General features: G+C 42.2%; 1 protein-coding gene across 15 annotated transcripts in view; it reads left to right on the top strand.

The window, feature by feature from the left end:
• ASB15 (ankyrin repeat and SOCS box containing 15) overlaps window positions 1-14,610 on the top strand; it is a 38,607-nt gene that overhangs the window by 16,102 nt on the left and 7,895 nt on the right. For 3 of the 15 annotated variants that reach the window (XM_053251617.1, XM_053251615.1, XM_053251619.1), the window contains exons 5-9: window positions 6,081-6,221; window positions 7,453-7,508; window positions 7,596-7,727; window positions 9,806-9,964; window positions 12,729-12,974. In XM_053251617.1, the coding sequence (XP_053107592.1) occupies window positions 6,081-6,221; window positions 7,453-7,508; window positions 7,596-7,727; window positions 9,806-9,964; window positions 12,729-12,974 (734 nt within the window). The other 12 variants (XM_053251622.1, XM_053251625.1, XM_053251626.1 and 9 more) reach the window with 12 other exon arrangements.

Raw genomic sequence — 14,610 nt, 5'->3', positions numbered from 1 at the left:
GCGCATGCGTTAGCGTCGAAATGTCCTCTGCCGGGTGATCGAAGGCTGAGCGAGTGTTTGGGTTATTTGGTTTGACTTCTGATTTAAGCATGCGCAGAACTTAGCGCCGCGCGCTTATTTGAACGTCATTCGGCGTGGGAGCAATCGGTAAAACGGATCGCCAGGAGGCGCGTACACGCCAGTCTTACGGGGGAGTGGGAGACGGAGGTTTTGGCGTCAGGAAAGCCTTGTGCGCATGCTCAAAGAAGGTGTCAGTTAAAGATTGCACCTGGTGCTTTCGCCCTCTCTGCGTCCCGCTGTGCGTGAAGCTGCGGGACGGAGTGAGAGACTAAGTTAGGCACTCAGAATTCAAGGTCAGTCAGGCTGCCTCTGTGTGAAGAAATCTCTCCGCAGAATAACACTCTAAAATGATTGTTTAGGCAGTGGCTCAAAACAAAAACCCTGTCTCACACTGGATGTGAAGGGCTTGGTATAGAAAACAATCTCCCATCCCTCCTTCTAAGGCACCCTCTAGGTATAATATTAAAGGAGTTGGTTTATTCCCACCTTTTGAGTGTTTCTAACTACCTGAGGAATTGTTCCAATATGATTTTTTATTTGGCCTTTCACCTAACTCATTCAATCTGCACACATTTGCGAATAAATAAAGCCGTAGGATTGCATCTTCACAACCATGAGCAAAAGGAAGCTTGCGCCTGCTCCCCGCCTCACCATAGTTCCTGAACCCGCCCCTGAAAAGCTGCTTGTGAGGGTTAGGGGGGAATCCTTCGGAAAGGAGTGGGGTGAGCCATGAGGAGCTTTCCAAAATCAGGCACAAGCACCTTCTGAGAGCAGGAGACACAATCCATCGTTCTGAAGACAAATATTCTTTCTACGTTTTTAGGTAATGCATGATGCACCCGCCATGGAAGCTGCTTTGAACTTTTTTTTTGTTTTGGAAAAGTGGTGTCTAGACGTTCGGTTCTAAATACTAACAATTATGAATGTAACTGCAGAAGAGCTAATCTACACAGTCCTACACAGATACAGCAGCATTAAGACTGTATAATTGAAAAATCTGCTTGTCTCACTTAAGATGACAGAACTTGCAAGTTGCCACCAATGGTTTTTGTATGCACTTTTCTTAATAATAATTACCTATATTTTAAAATTTAGTGTTCCCTCATTCTTAAGTGATAGTTGCATATATATTAAGCTATAGGTTTTGTATATTAGCTGCAAAGAGATAAATCCGTAAGATCAAGGCTGCAAGCTGCCTTTACTGTAGTATGTTGCCATCTGCCCAGGATTGTCAGCCTTATTTTTGCCTTAAGATGTTACAAATATGATAACTGAAGACCCCTTCTACTGCTGCTCTGTTAGACAGGAAGGCCGATACAGCCCAATGGCCTGATCTGATCATAATATAATGAGACACAGCGGCTACCCAGCGCAATAACAAAACATCTCCACCGTTGGAGAAGCACTGATGGAGTTCTACACAGATTCAGCAGCATTTAAGGTTTAAGACAAGGGTGTAATATCAGTCAAATCCAAGTATATAACTGTTTAATGGATCAGCCTGTAATAACTTGTTCATTTATTATTCCCTCCCTCCTTCTCTGTATTGTATTAATTTGTAAAAGAATACAGTACAGTGTGTATCTGTGTAACCACAAACTGCATTTAGAATCTGGTTGTCTAGGTACACTCCTGGATCTATTAAAGTTAATGGGAATTTTACGTTCAATTTAATTGGGATTACAATATTAATATGAGGGGAATCATTTGCTTTCTTAAGGAGGACTGGCAGAGCCAATCAGGGTGCAGCTAATCTTATTATACCAGTCAGACCTCAGATTACTTTTGATGAGATTTTAGAGCAATCATGTGTCATACTTTCCTGTAGGCTAGAGCCTGCTTGTGTTACAGTTGTATAAGGTCAGATCTTAATTTAACTACCAACTGTGTACTTAATTTTAGAAATATCGCATGACCCAGTAGCTCACAATGCCTATGCCTTCATGTTTGAAATTCACATCCCAATGAAACAATGGCATGATTTTGAAAAGGTGAGACTCTCCCTTTATCTGTAGATGACCAATTAACCTAGTGGTGAGATAGTTAAAAATTTAGGATACAACCCGAGGAGTTAATCCAAATATAGATTGCTATTAGTGATGGTGTTGCTATGAATAACCCAAGCTTGCATGTTTATGGTCTGTTTTGGTGATCGGTGCTTAAGGTTAAAGGGTGCTTAGTTTGATTATAAAACATAACATAAGAGGAATCAGTTTCATTTTTATATTAAAAACCTATCCAGTTTGCTTAATATGAGTACAGTCCTATCTTTTCTATGTTTTGGGGTTTTTTTGTGGCAAATCTCTACCCTTGGATGATCTTTTGTTAATCAACAATAAATGTATATGTATACACACCCATGTATGTATGTGTGTACACACAGAATGTTTTTTTCTAAGGGAGAGAGAGAAAGTGCAGATCAAGCACTACTTTGACATTCCATTGCTTACACAGGAGACACTCAAACTGTATTTCTCCTCCCCTAATGAAATCTGTGAACTTAAACATGCTTAACTTCTGCTGGGTTGTAATGCAGAAATGCAGAAGTCAATGACCCTGCTTATTTATTTATTTTTTAAAAAATCAGTAGAAACAATATTCTGGGGTAGGGTGGTGAAAATTAAGCAGTGATCTTTTAAAATAATTAGCCCTCTTCTCAAAATGTTGCTTTTTTTCTTCAGGTGGAGTCTAGGATGGGGTGGAAGGCAAGGGGCACCGCATCCTTTTATTGCAGTGCTGGAGCAAGATCTACCTAATCTACTACAGCAGCACTAGCCATTGTCAGTCCTACTGGGGGAAAGACTTCTGCATAGCCCCAGAGCAGTATGCAAAGGATTTGGGTGGGGGGCGGGCGGGGGGGGGTGACTTATGACCCATCCCTTGTACCACATGGATATAGGGTTACCAGTTATTGGGATAAAAAATCTGGTATCTGGCTGGGCTTGGGACAAATCTATCTGGGTCAGGGATGGAGCCCAGAACCAGGCTTGACATGAATCAGAGGCAAAATGCAAATGTTTTTGGCAGGTCTAGATGTGGAATAAGCCACCTAATGGCACAGTGGGGAAATGACTTGACTAGCAAGCCAGAGGTTGCTGGTTTGAATCCCCGCTGGTATGTTTCCCAGACTAAGGGAAACACCTATATCCAGCAGCAGTGATATAGGAAGATGCTGCAAGGCATAATCTCATACTGTGCGTGAGATGGCAATGGTAAACCCCTCCTGTATTCTACCAAAGAAAACCACAGGGCTCTGTGGTCTCCAGGAGTCGACACTGACTCGACGGCACACATTACCTTAGATTTGGAATGTAGCATTTGTAACCTAGGCTACAATTTGGTAATATAACTTTAATATTCAGGCGCCCGTTAACTGTTGACTGGATGTAACGATCTCCGGACACTTACGTGTGCATTCTGCAGCAGTTAAGATGGGTTTCAGTTGCTGGAAATCATTCCTCAGAATTAGGCTTAGAAACAGCCATCATTCGTGTGTGTGTGTGTGTGTGTGTGTGTGTGTGTGTGTGTGTGTGTGTGGTGAAGGGGGTTGTGCATATATATGTTTATGTATATATACATGATTACCATAACTTAGGTGGCAGAGGGCCTATAATTATTGGGGGGGGTGTATGTGAGTGAGAGAGAGAGAGAGCATGTTCAAGCAAGGTGTGTGCGTGTGTGTGTGTGTGTGTGTGTGAGAGAGAGAGAGAGAGAGAGAAGTGGGGGGAATGTCTTCCAACACTCATTCATGTCAGCCTGTGAATATAACACACCCTGAATCTGACGTCATGGTATCACAGTGGGGCCTATGTTATTCTTGCCAAGGCCATTTCCCTACAACAGTAGAAGGTGGGATTCAAGTTCCAATCTCAGTCTTACTCCCAATTAATATGAGTAGTATGATGCTGTAAAAATTGCACAAAGTCCTTGTTCAGTGTGTGTGTGGAGGATAAGATCTGTGGCTATTTCAGTAGTGGTTTGGAATAGAGGATCATGTGTTGGCAGGCCAACAAGCCATTAAAGGGGAAGGAAGTCCAGTAATCTAATTACTGTTTTCACTTCTGGCTGCCCTGTCAACTCTCAGGCCTCAGGGACTAGTTCCAACTCCCCACTAGACAAGGTTGCACTCCCCCAGAAAGAACAGGTTCGTAGTTTGGCAGTGCTTGGACCTGGGTCTCACCCTGGTGTCTCAAGTTGAGGCTGTGGCCAGGAGTGCTTTTTACCAGCTACAATTGATTTGACAACTCTGCCCATTCCTTGAGGAGAATGACCTGGAAACAGTGACACACCCACTGGTAACCTCCACGTTGGACTACTGCAATGCTCTCTATGTAGGGGCTGTCTCTGTATATAGTTTGGAAACTTCCGTTAGTTCAAAATGCAGCAGCCAGATTGGTCTCTGGGGTATCCCGGAGAGACCACATTATGGCTCTTCTTAAACAGTTGCACTGGCTGCCAATATAATTCTGGGCAAATTACAAAGTGCTCGTTGTTACCTTTAAACCCCTGAATGGCTTGGGTAGGGGTTACCTGAGAGCGCTCCTTTCTCTACAAGATACCCACTGCTCATTAAGATAGTCAGGAGGGGTCTTTCTTCGGGTGCCACCAGTTCATCTGGTGGCGACCTGGGATTGGGCCTTCTCAGCTGTCACCCCTGGGTTGTGGAACATGCTCCCGGTGGATGTAAGAGGATTATCTTCCTGGAGGCTTCAGGAGAGCCGTAAAGATCCATCTTTTTAGCCTGGCTTTTAATGATCTCTAGTTCAGATTTGAATTTTAAATTGTTTTAAATGTTTTCTGATTTTAATTGTTTTAATATGTGTTTTTGATTTTAATGTAAACCGCCCTGAGCCGCTTCAGGAAGGGTGGTATATAAATTGAATGAATGGATGAATAAATAAGATCACACTTGAAAGTAGTGCAGAAACTTGCAGCAGTGAGTGTACAGAAAGTTAGATTGTGCCAGGAACTTGTGTGAAACCTTTGAACAAACTGCACTTTATTGCCATATGGAAATGGCCCAAGAGGGAGAAAAGTTGTAGGGGGGAAAGTGGGGGGAAAGTTGGAAGCACATTTTGCAAAACTTTTGGAATGAGTGGTTTATAGTTATTTTTGCTTGGAACTGAGTTATTTTGCCTGAGCTTTGACTCCGCTGCTGAACAGAAAGGTCATATCCTGTACCATTTGCTCTTGGATAAGCCTATGCTATGGTGTGAAAGGTTTGGGGATACAGGCTCCATATTCTGCTGACCACTTCAGTAAATAAGCAGCTGGTGTGTGAAGTATTTTTTTTTTTAAAGCTGGTTTTGTGGAAACTTTCTTTCTAACCCTGCAGAAAGGAGTCACAGTTGAGGTGGTGACTGTCATCTATTCTGACCTACACACCACTTTATTCTGCAGTGCCAAAAATAAAGAGATATATGAGCACACAGAAGCGATGTTTATTTACGAGAGTTATTGTGGCCAAGAGCTGGTGGTCAAAGCAAAGTCATGTGTTTGTTTCCCTATAAAGGAAAGGGAGGCAATGGGAGTGTTTTTATTTATCAGAAAGAGTTCCTCACATGTGTGAAGTTCACATCCTTGTAATCCAGATTTGGGGAAGCTCTGGATTCATATTTCAAGCTTATCAGATAACTTTGCATACATTTGGAAGCGAAATGCTGAACAGGGAGATTTTGTATCTAAATAGTAAGCAGCTATTGGTCAGTTTTGGTACAAAGTAATTCACTCTGGCAGTCTGAGAATCTGCACTTTTGTATGCGTGCTGGTCAGAATGGAAGTACAATGTATATTTAGATCTGAGGGAAGTGAGGCCCAAGGATTTGTTTCAGCATAGGGGCCATCTGCCTTTTAGTCTAGCTCTGTTTTTCTTCTCCACTTCTCATCTGGAATTATGACAATCCTTTCTCAAAAACCTTCCTTATTCCCACTGGTTTTTAAGCAGCCACTATGCAATATAATAGCATTCAGCATATGAATCTGGCAAAATGTGACTTTTAATTTATTTCTGTGTCTTCAAGACAGCCCCACATCAGGAAAATGGAAGGAAATGAGGACTCAGATGAAGATAACCTCACTGGTTATGACATTCAGTGTAGCATACAAGAATCCCTTGAAAGTGAACGGAATCAGCAAATTTCTTCTACCAACAATGAAGCGAAGTATTTTAGCAGTGTTCTAGTCCTGTTCTGAATGTCTGGTGTAATGATCCCTGGATATCTCACCCATGTATCTGTGGTATTTTTCCTGTTACTTTGAATCACTAGGAAGTTGGCAGCGGAATCACTGTTTTGTGCCATCTCTTTAAAAGGGGATTGAGACAAAGTCAGGGAAGACAGGTCTATCAATGGCTACTAATCTGGTGGCTATAGGCCACCTCTGGCCTCACAGGCATGATGCAGCTAAATACCAGTTTCTGGGGGTCAGTGGCAGGAGAGGGGGCAAGCCCTCACTCTCTACCTGTGGGCTACTTGGAGGCATCTAGTGGGCCACTGTGTGAAACAGGATGCTGGGCTAGAAGGGCCTTGAGCCTGATCCAGCAGGGTGGTTCTTATGTTAGATATTCAGAAGGGTGGGCAACAGGGTCCTGTGAAGTTGTTTGTAAATATAAATTTATAGCCTGCCTCACTCTGATAGCTTGGGTAGATACCAGTAAATGTAAAGTTTTATATAAAAACCTATTAAAGAGAGATGCAATTCAGTCAGTGTTCTTAATAAGCCATCCCTCTCCAGGTTCAACCATTATTTCCCAAAACCAGTCATCTTACAGCACTTCTAGAAGATGTGCAGGCTCAGACTTTGGTTATTCTCCACATTAGAGATTCCTAACTATTTAGCAAGTCCTCATGGAAGAAAGGGTTTCTTACCTATAGGGTGTTCACTAAGAACAGCAGCTTCTCCAAGGTTGCAGGCATGAATCTCTCTCAGCCCTATCTTGGAGAAGCCAGGGAGGGAATTTGAAACCTTCTGCTCTTCCCAGAGCGGCTCCATCCCCCGAGGGGAATATCTTACAGTGCTCACACTTCTAGTCTCCCATTCATATGCAACTAGGGCAGACCCTGCTTAGCTAAGGGGACAAGTCATGCTTGCTACCACAAGACCAGCTCTCCTCTCTGCAGTAATTAGACACCTTTAGTTGATCTTAGGGATTGCAGTGGGACAAGAGGACTAGGAAACATATTGGGACCATGTGCAGAAAGCTATAGTAACTCTCTGGTTTGGGCTCTTCTGCCCTTTTCTGATTGACTGGGAATTACATATGCATGCACATTTATGAAAAGTATTGGTGCAATTCTTGAGGATCAGGCTGAATATATGCAATGAGATAGTGGTAATAGCTCCTGAAGTGTTGGTTATTTTTTTGACACTGTGTCTCTTTTGCCATCCTTTCAGTAGGTTTGTACCACTCAGTGATCAAAACAGAAAACTTGTAGCTGCCATAAGAGAAGGTATAAGTACTGAAATAAAAGAGTTGTTCCTCTGTGATTTGAGTTGGTGTTGGGTTTTTTCCACATTTGATTTTTTTTCTCTTTTAGGTCAGGTATTTGATCTTCAAAATTATGTAAAATACAAATATGCTTTGGATGAGGCTGATGAGAGAGGTTGGTTTCCTTTGCACGAAGCTGCTGTTCAGCCAATTCAGCAAATACTTGAAGTAATATTGGATGGTAAGTTAGCACAGAGTTTCACACAGGGTAACAGGATGGAGGTTATGCAAAAAGCCCCCCCCCCCCGGGATATACGTTTGTGGTACACAGTGGGCTTCCCAGTGAAGGGAAGATTGGCAAAAATCACTCCTCCTCCCACTCACAACGGAGCTGAAGTCTGGAACTCAGCATGCTGTACCCATGCCATGCTAGTCTGGATGTCGGCTGATAGAATGAGGGCCTCTAGAAAATATTTCCTCAATATTTTTGCCCTATTACTGGTGTAAATTCGTGTGTGTGTATTTGTGTGTGTAAATAGGTATGGTTCCAAAGTGTTCAGGTACACTATCCAGGGGTGTAGTTATAATTGAGCAGATGGGTTCAAAGAACCCGGGTCCCCCAGTTCCTGAGGGCCCCTCCACACCTCCCTATTTCCTTCATTATCTAAGGGGCCGTCAGGGAGAGGGGTGAACACGAGCCCCCTCTCCCCTCCTGACAATGTGCATAGGGGGTACAAGAAGGTCATCTCAGGACAAAATCCAAGCCTAGTACGTATAATCTGAATCAAGATCAGAAGCCTGGAGCCAGAAAAACTAATCAGGATTGGTGTCAGAAAGGATGGGATGGATAGATACATGTATAGCTGCAGTTTTAGCTGGGAGACTTGGGATGGTACAGAAAGAGAGAAACAAGAGAGGGCAGAAAGCTAGTAACTGAGAATCCAGGGAGCAGCTTGGTATGACTTATGAGAAGCAGGGGAAAGACAGAGGACCTCCCCCAGTTCAAACCTAATACAACTCGATAGAAGAGGGATGAAAATGCAGGATCTTAATAAATAAAGACCTTAATAAATAAAGTGAGTAGTAAACATATGAAGACTTCATGTTATGCTCTTCAGAACATAGGGCAGCTTCACATGATCCACTGAAAATAAGGAAGATGGTGTCCTCTGGTGCTTGGGCGTTTCATGTAAACCCATCGAAGTCCAGTTCCCGGGCCATCTGCCCAACATTCTACTGATTTACTCTGCCCAACTTCAAATCTAGATTCCAAGTGGTGGGTGAATGTTGGGCAAAAGTCAACAGAATGTCAGGCGGACAACTCGGGAATTGGACTTTGGCAGATTTGCACAACATGCCCACCCAAAGTGCATGCTTGCCTGGAACCAGAGGTTCCTGCCTTTACTTTTAGCCGATCATGCAAAGCTGCCCATAGAGAAAAATATACATTTAGCAATAGCAATAGCAATAGCACTTACATTTATATACCGCTCTATAGCCGGAGCTCTCTAAGCGGTTTACAATGATTTAGCATATTGCCCCCAACATTCTGGGTACTCATTTTACCGACCTCGGAAGGATGGAAGGCTGAGTCAACCTTGAGCCCCTGGGTCAGGATCGAACTTGTAACCTTCTGGTTACAGGGCGGCAGTTTTACCACTGCGCCACCAGGGGCTCTTATTTAGGCATTGATATGGAGGAGATCCTTGCTTGAAACATGGGACTGTGCACACAAATTTCTTTTGCTAAACAGATCAGTGCCCTCAACTCAGTGGTGATTAGCTCTTAGGAGGAGGGCAGGAAGTGCAATCAGCTTACTCCACCAAAACAGGTAACCAGCACTGTCAATGCCAGCCACCTACTCAGTAGTGTGCGGTGGTTTGTGTCATGATCAACAGCCATTCATTTGGAATACCAAGTTTATGCCCTCTGTCCCCTTCTCATCAGTATTCTTTTGTACATGCAAGATCATATGCATGCAGAAAGACAATCTGCCCACAAAAGTCTGTTGGATTGGGGTGAAGGAAAAAATACACATGTTCTCATAAGGCTTTGACTAATGAGCTATTATTTAATAACTTGAAAGGCCTATATGGAATGGTTGCTGCTTTTACTTTGCTGTTTTAGTATGTGTTTTGATTGGTATTTTAATATTTTATTATATGGTTCTAATTGTTGTCAACTGCCTTGATAATTCTATTGAAGGGTGGTATAGAAATTAATTAAATACACCCAACATTTTAAAAATAATATTCATACAAATTCTGACAAATGCTGTGTTGACACATCAGGTTCTATTTTCTTTTTTAAAAAATCTAGCATCTTATAAATCTATGTGGGAATACAAGACGTGTGATGGAGAGACACCATTGACTTTGGCAGCCAAATCCAGCCGGGTGGAAAATGTCAGAGCGCTACTGGAAAAGGGGGTCTGGCCCAACACTACTAACAGAAAAGGAGAAACTCCTCTTCTTATTGGTAATCATTTCCTTAAAGCCACCCTGTTTTGTGTGGCTTTCACTCTTTTAGTGTGTTGCCAGTTCTTTAAGAACCAAAAGATGACCATTGCAAAGGAACCTGAGTCAGTTACCCTTTAATCACATGAGTGACACTATTCAGATTATCAGATTGTCTCATTCAATTCCATTATATTTCATTTCTCCTCTTCATGATGGCTCTTTTTCAGTGTGCTGCTCTTTGTATGTGTGCAGACCACACCCATAAAGATCAGCACAGGAATAAAAAGGGGCTACAGCCAGTGGAGGGGTTTCTTGGGACACATAATGGTGGTACTTGGAGGCACAGGAAAAATTGCAAGCTGTTCTGATCCTTTGTATGCCTCAGTGAACAAGGATCTTGCTAGTATGCCTGTATCAAACCATTTGGAGAGTCACCCCTCCTATCTCCAGCTCTGAAATGCAGTAGCATTGGTACAGAAGATTGAGAGCGAGCCTACCCCACATGTTAAATATTTGGTAATTCCCTTGATTCCTTGAAAGTTATTCTTGGAACAGTTGCCCTTGTTCCATCATGGAATTCTATGAGCAATTTCATAGAAGAAATCATTTACTGAATGCAGCCTGATTTTGCACTCCTAGGTTGTATGCCTTGTGTGCCCTACTGTTTAATTTTTAAAAACACCTTTTGGTCAAATGTCATTAATGAATATAGTTTTCTCTCAATACATTAACAGTGTGCACATTTCATATACAATAATTCAATACATTTTCCTTATAAAACAGTGAAAAAATGCCTATCATTATTTGTCTTAAAAACTAAGCCCAGTAATAACATCAGTGGCCCACACGTTGTGCAGCATAACATGGGCAATGCTGATTTGCCTGCGTTGCTGTGGGCTCCTAGTGAAGCGCTGGTTCTCTTGCACTTTTGCGCAAGAGCACAAATACTTACAGCAGTGTACCCACGCTCCAGAAGCACTGCTGAGATTGAAGCACATTGCTTGACTTCAGCAAAGTGTTCCAAATCTAAGTAGTACCTTTGTAGTGCAGGCATGTTTGAACCTCACTAGGAGCCAGCAGCAGTGTGGGCAGACTGGCACTGCCTGCATTATGCCGCACAACATGTGGCCACTGATTCTTTAAAATCACGGATGCTCTGTTGTTCTTCCTTGACTCCAGTGGAAGTTGCCAGATCCTCTATTTTCAACATCTACACTCAAATGCCAGAAATTCTATTCTGTTTTCACTCACAGGCTCACATTCACTTTAGGGCTGTAACCATAACATTCCTTTTCTTTAGGAGCTGCATTCTTCAGTTAAGTTCAAAGAGATATTCTTAGATCTATCTTAACATTCTTTCTTTGTCTAGCATTTTATTTTATGTTACGACTATGTTATGATATTTCTCTAGGAAATCTTAAAACTGTAACGAAGCCTGATTTTTATGAGAAGTTTGAACTGAGCTCCGTTTCCCAGTTGTCTTAAGTCAGGGATGACAAACTGTGGCCCTTCAGCTGTTGTTGGCCTACACAACTCCCATCATCCCTCGTCACAGTGGCCAACAGTCAGGGATGATGGGAGTTGTAGGCCAACAACAGTTGGAGGGTCACAGTTTGATCCTCCTGTCTTTAAGTGTTTCTTCAGCTCTGAAGACTCACCTGGCCACAGTCATTCATACTTTAGTACTTCCAGACTGGACAACTGTAATGTGAGTTACATGGGGCAGCCATTGAAAAGCAGTGCCAGATTGTTGTCTGGGTATGCCAGGTTAGAGCATATAGCTCTGGTCCTAGTCAATCTTTATTGGTTACCTTTGCATTTCTGGGCTCAATTCAAGATGTTAGTTTTTACTTTTAAAACCCTAAATAGTTTGGGGCCTGGGTACGTAAGAAAAGGTGGTAGCACAACCAGAAAGGCCCTAACCCTTATCCCCACTAATTGCATCTCAGTTGGCAGGGGAACCTGAAACAGAAGCTCAGATGTTGCAAGAGTGAACTCATTCATTCACTCAACAGCTGAAGTTCTGCCCCTGGATCCCCATCAACTGAGACGCAACAGGTGGGAACAAGGATCAGGGATCACGGATCAGGGCCTTTTTGGTTGTTGCACCAAGACTTTGCCCTACCTAGGAAGGCCATTATGAATTTGTTATTATATGCCTTCTGACATCTGAAGACCTGGCTCTTCCGTTAAACTTTGGCTGGGTTGGGTGGATTTGAGCCTATGGTGATTTTGTCCTGCTGATGAGAGGGATTTTACAATTGCTAATTTTTTATATTGACTGTCCTGTTGCTGTGTTTTATTATGTTCTTTTGAGTGTGTGTGTGTGTCTGTCTGTGTGTATGCGTGCATATATGTATTTTTGTCCTGTTCAGTGCTTCAAGTTTCGGAGGGGGGGATAACTCTTAATTTTTTTTAAAAAAAACAACACCCAATAAAAACCATGAGAGTTTTTACAGTGAAAACTGCAATTTGTTCTTTAAGTAACCCCCCTGCTAACTTGGCAAAGAGGCACCTTTTAATGTGGTGATTCTCTTTATTTAGCAGGGGGAGAGTAACTGGCCCTATCCACCCCCAGCACAGTACCTCCAGTGACTGTTACTGGTGTCTATCTTGTGTTTCTTTTAGATTGTGGGCCCTTTGTGGACAAGGATCCATCTTACTTATTATTTCTCTGTTTAAACTGCCCTGAGCCATTTTTGGAAGGGCGGTATAGAAATTGAATTAATAATAATTATTATTATTATAATTAATAAAACAACTGTCTGTGTTTAATTTTCAAGCGGTACGACTGAGCTTATATGAAATGGTCTCCAGCTTGATTGAATACAACTGCACCATCAATCAGCCGTGTGTAAAACGCTGGTCAGCAATGCATGAAGCTGCAAAACAGGGCCGCAATGATATTGTTGCTCTTCTTCTGAAGAATGGTGGAAACATCCATCAGAGAGATGGGTATGGGGTAACCCCATTAGGCGTGGCTGCTGAATATGGCCACTGTGATGTGCTGGAGCATCTAATTCATAAAGGTGTGTTAGCAGTATTTGTTCTTCAGCATGTACCAGCTACAACAGCTCTCTGTCCTTTCCACACTTGCTTCAGGGTTTCCTGTGTCCTCAAATCTATCTAAGGAATAGAAACCCATCACCATACCTCAAAATGCACTTTAGCCACCCAGCCAGGAACTACTCAGTTCTCCTGCTTTCTATATTCACTCAGGCAAGACCTATCAATGCAATTTTTCTGCCTCTAATGTTCATGAGGAGCCATCCATGAAAGCAGATGAAATGTTGCTTGGACTGTGAAAACCTGAGTTCAAATCAACGTTCAGGCATGAAGCTCATGGCCTTGGGCAAATCAATCTTCTTTCAGCCTGGTCTACCTCACAGAGTTGTTGGGAGGATTTAATGGCTTTATTTATTATATTTGTACACTGCCCCAAACTTCCATCTCTGGGCAGCTTAGATCAACATAAAACAAATCTTATCACAGTTTAAAACCACAAGTCTAGTTAAAAAATTTAGGTGAATAAATGTGTCTTTAGAGACTTTTTAAAAGTTGATGGTGCGGCTCTTATTTCAGCAGAGAGTACATTCCAGAGTCTCGGAGCAGCAATAGAGAAGGCCTGTCCTTGTGTAACCATCAGATGAGCTGGTAGCAACTGCAGACCAACATCTCTGGATTATCTCAATGGGTGGTGGGGCTTATGGTGAAGAAGATGTTCTCTTAAATACCCTGGGCCTAAGCTGTTTAGGGCTTTATAGGTTATAACCTGCACCTTGTAGTTTGCCCATAATCTATGATTCCCTGGGCATTTTGAAGGAAGAGTGCAGTAGCATCAAATGCAAACAGAAAGGCCAGGTGAAAGAGGTTTCTTTTTCTCCTTTTCCTACCATTGTAGCTACCCAAAAAAATATGTTGGCAGGAGAGAAGAAAATGTAGCAAAATTTCTCAATTGCGACAACTTGAGAAGAGTCTATTGATTAAGATGTGATTTTGCACCTGTATTTATGTCTCCATTGCCATATTTTTGTATAGACACACATGTACAAATAGAGGCATATTTGCCCTCCGTTTCTGTACCCTCGCATATCACGCTTAATGGGCAATGGACCACTGCAAGGCTTTGTTTCCAAGACATTCTTTCCAAGAATTTATGATTCTTGGATGGGATATTTTAAGCACAAGCAAGATATACACATGTAATCTCCCTGCTCCGACTTCCAACATGTACCTCAGCCACCAAAAGTGATTTCATTGCTATTGGTAAAGATTTAGACATGGGCCTGCCAAACCTGTATAAGAAGCTTCAAATTTTAATGCCTGTTCAGATACAAAGTTTGCAGCTTATAAACTGAAATGAAAACATAACTCAAATATTGTTGATGAAAAAGAAACATTCCACTTACTTTCACATTTCCTGAGCGGGTTTTTAGAGCATGCGGATCTCTCCTTTATCAGCAGTGGGTTATGTGCTATGCTATATGCCATGTTGGTTTGAAAAAACATACTTTTTGAGCTCATCTTCAGTAACTGGGGCAAAAGCAAATATCTACATAAGTGAATCAATCGGTATATGCAAATGAGCAATGGCAATCTTCTCTGATATGACAAACCTCATAGGAACAGAGGAAGCTGCCATATACTGAGTCAGACTATTGGTCT

Source organism: Hemicordylus capensis, chromosome 5 (genome assembly GCF_027244095.1).
Source record: "Hemicordylus capensis ecotype Gifberg chromosome 5, rHemCap1.1.pri, whole genome shotgun sequence".
Lineage (NCBI taxonomy): Eukaryota > Metazoa > Chordata > Lepidosauria > Squamata > Cordylidae > Hemicordylus > Hemicordylus capensis.
Note: the sequence above shows the minus strand (reverse complement) of the source record. Positions and strands in the feature narration are given on the sequence as shown.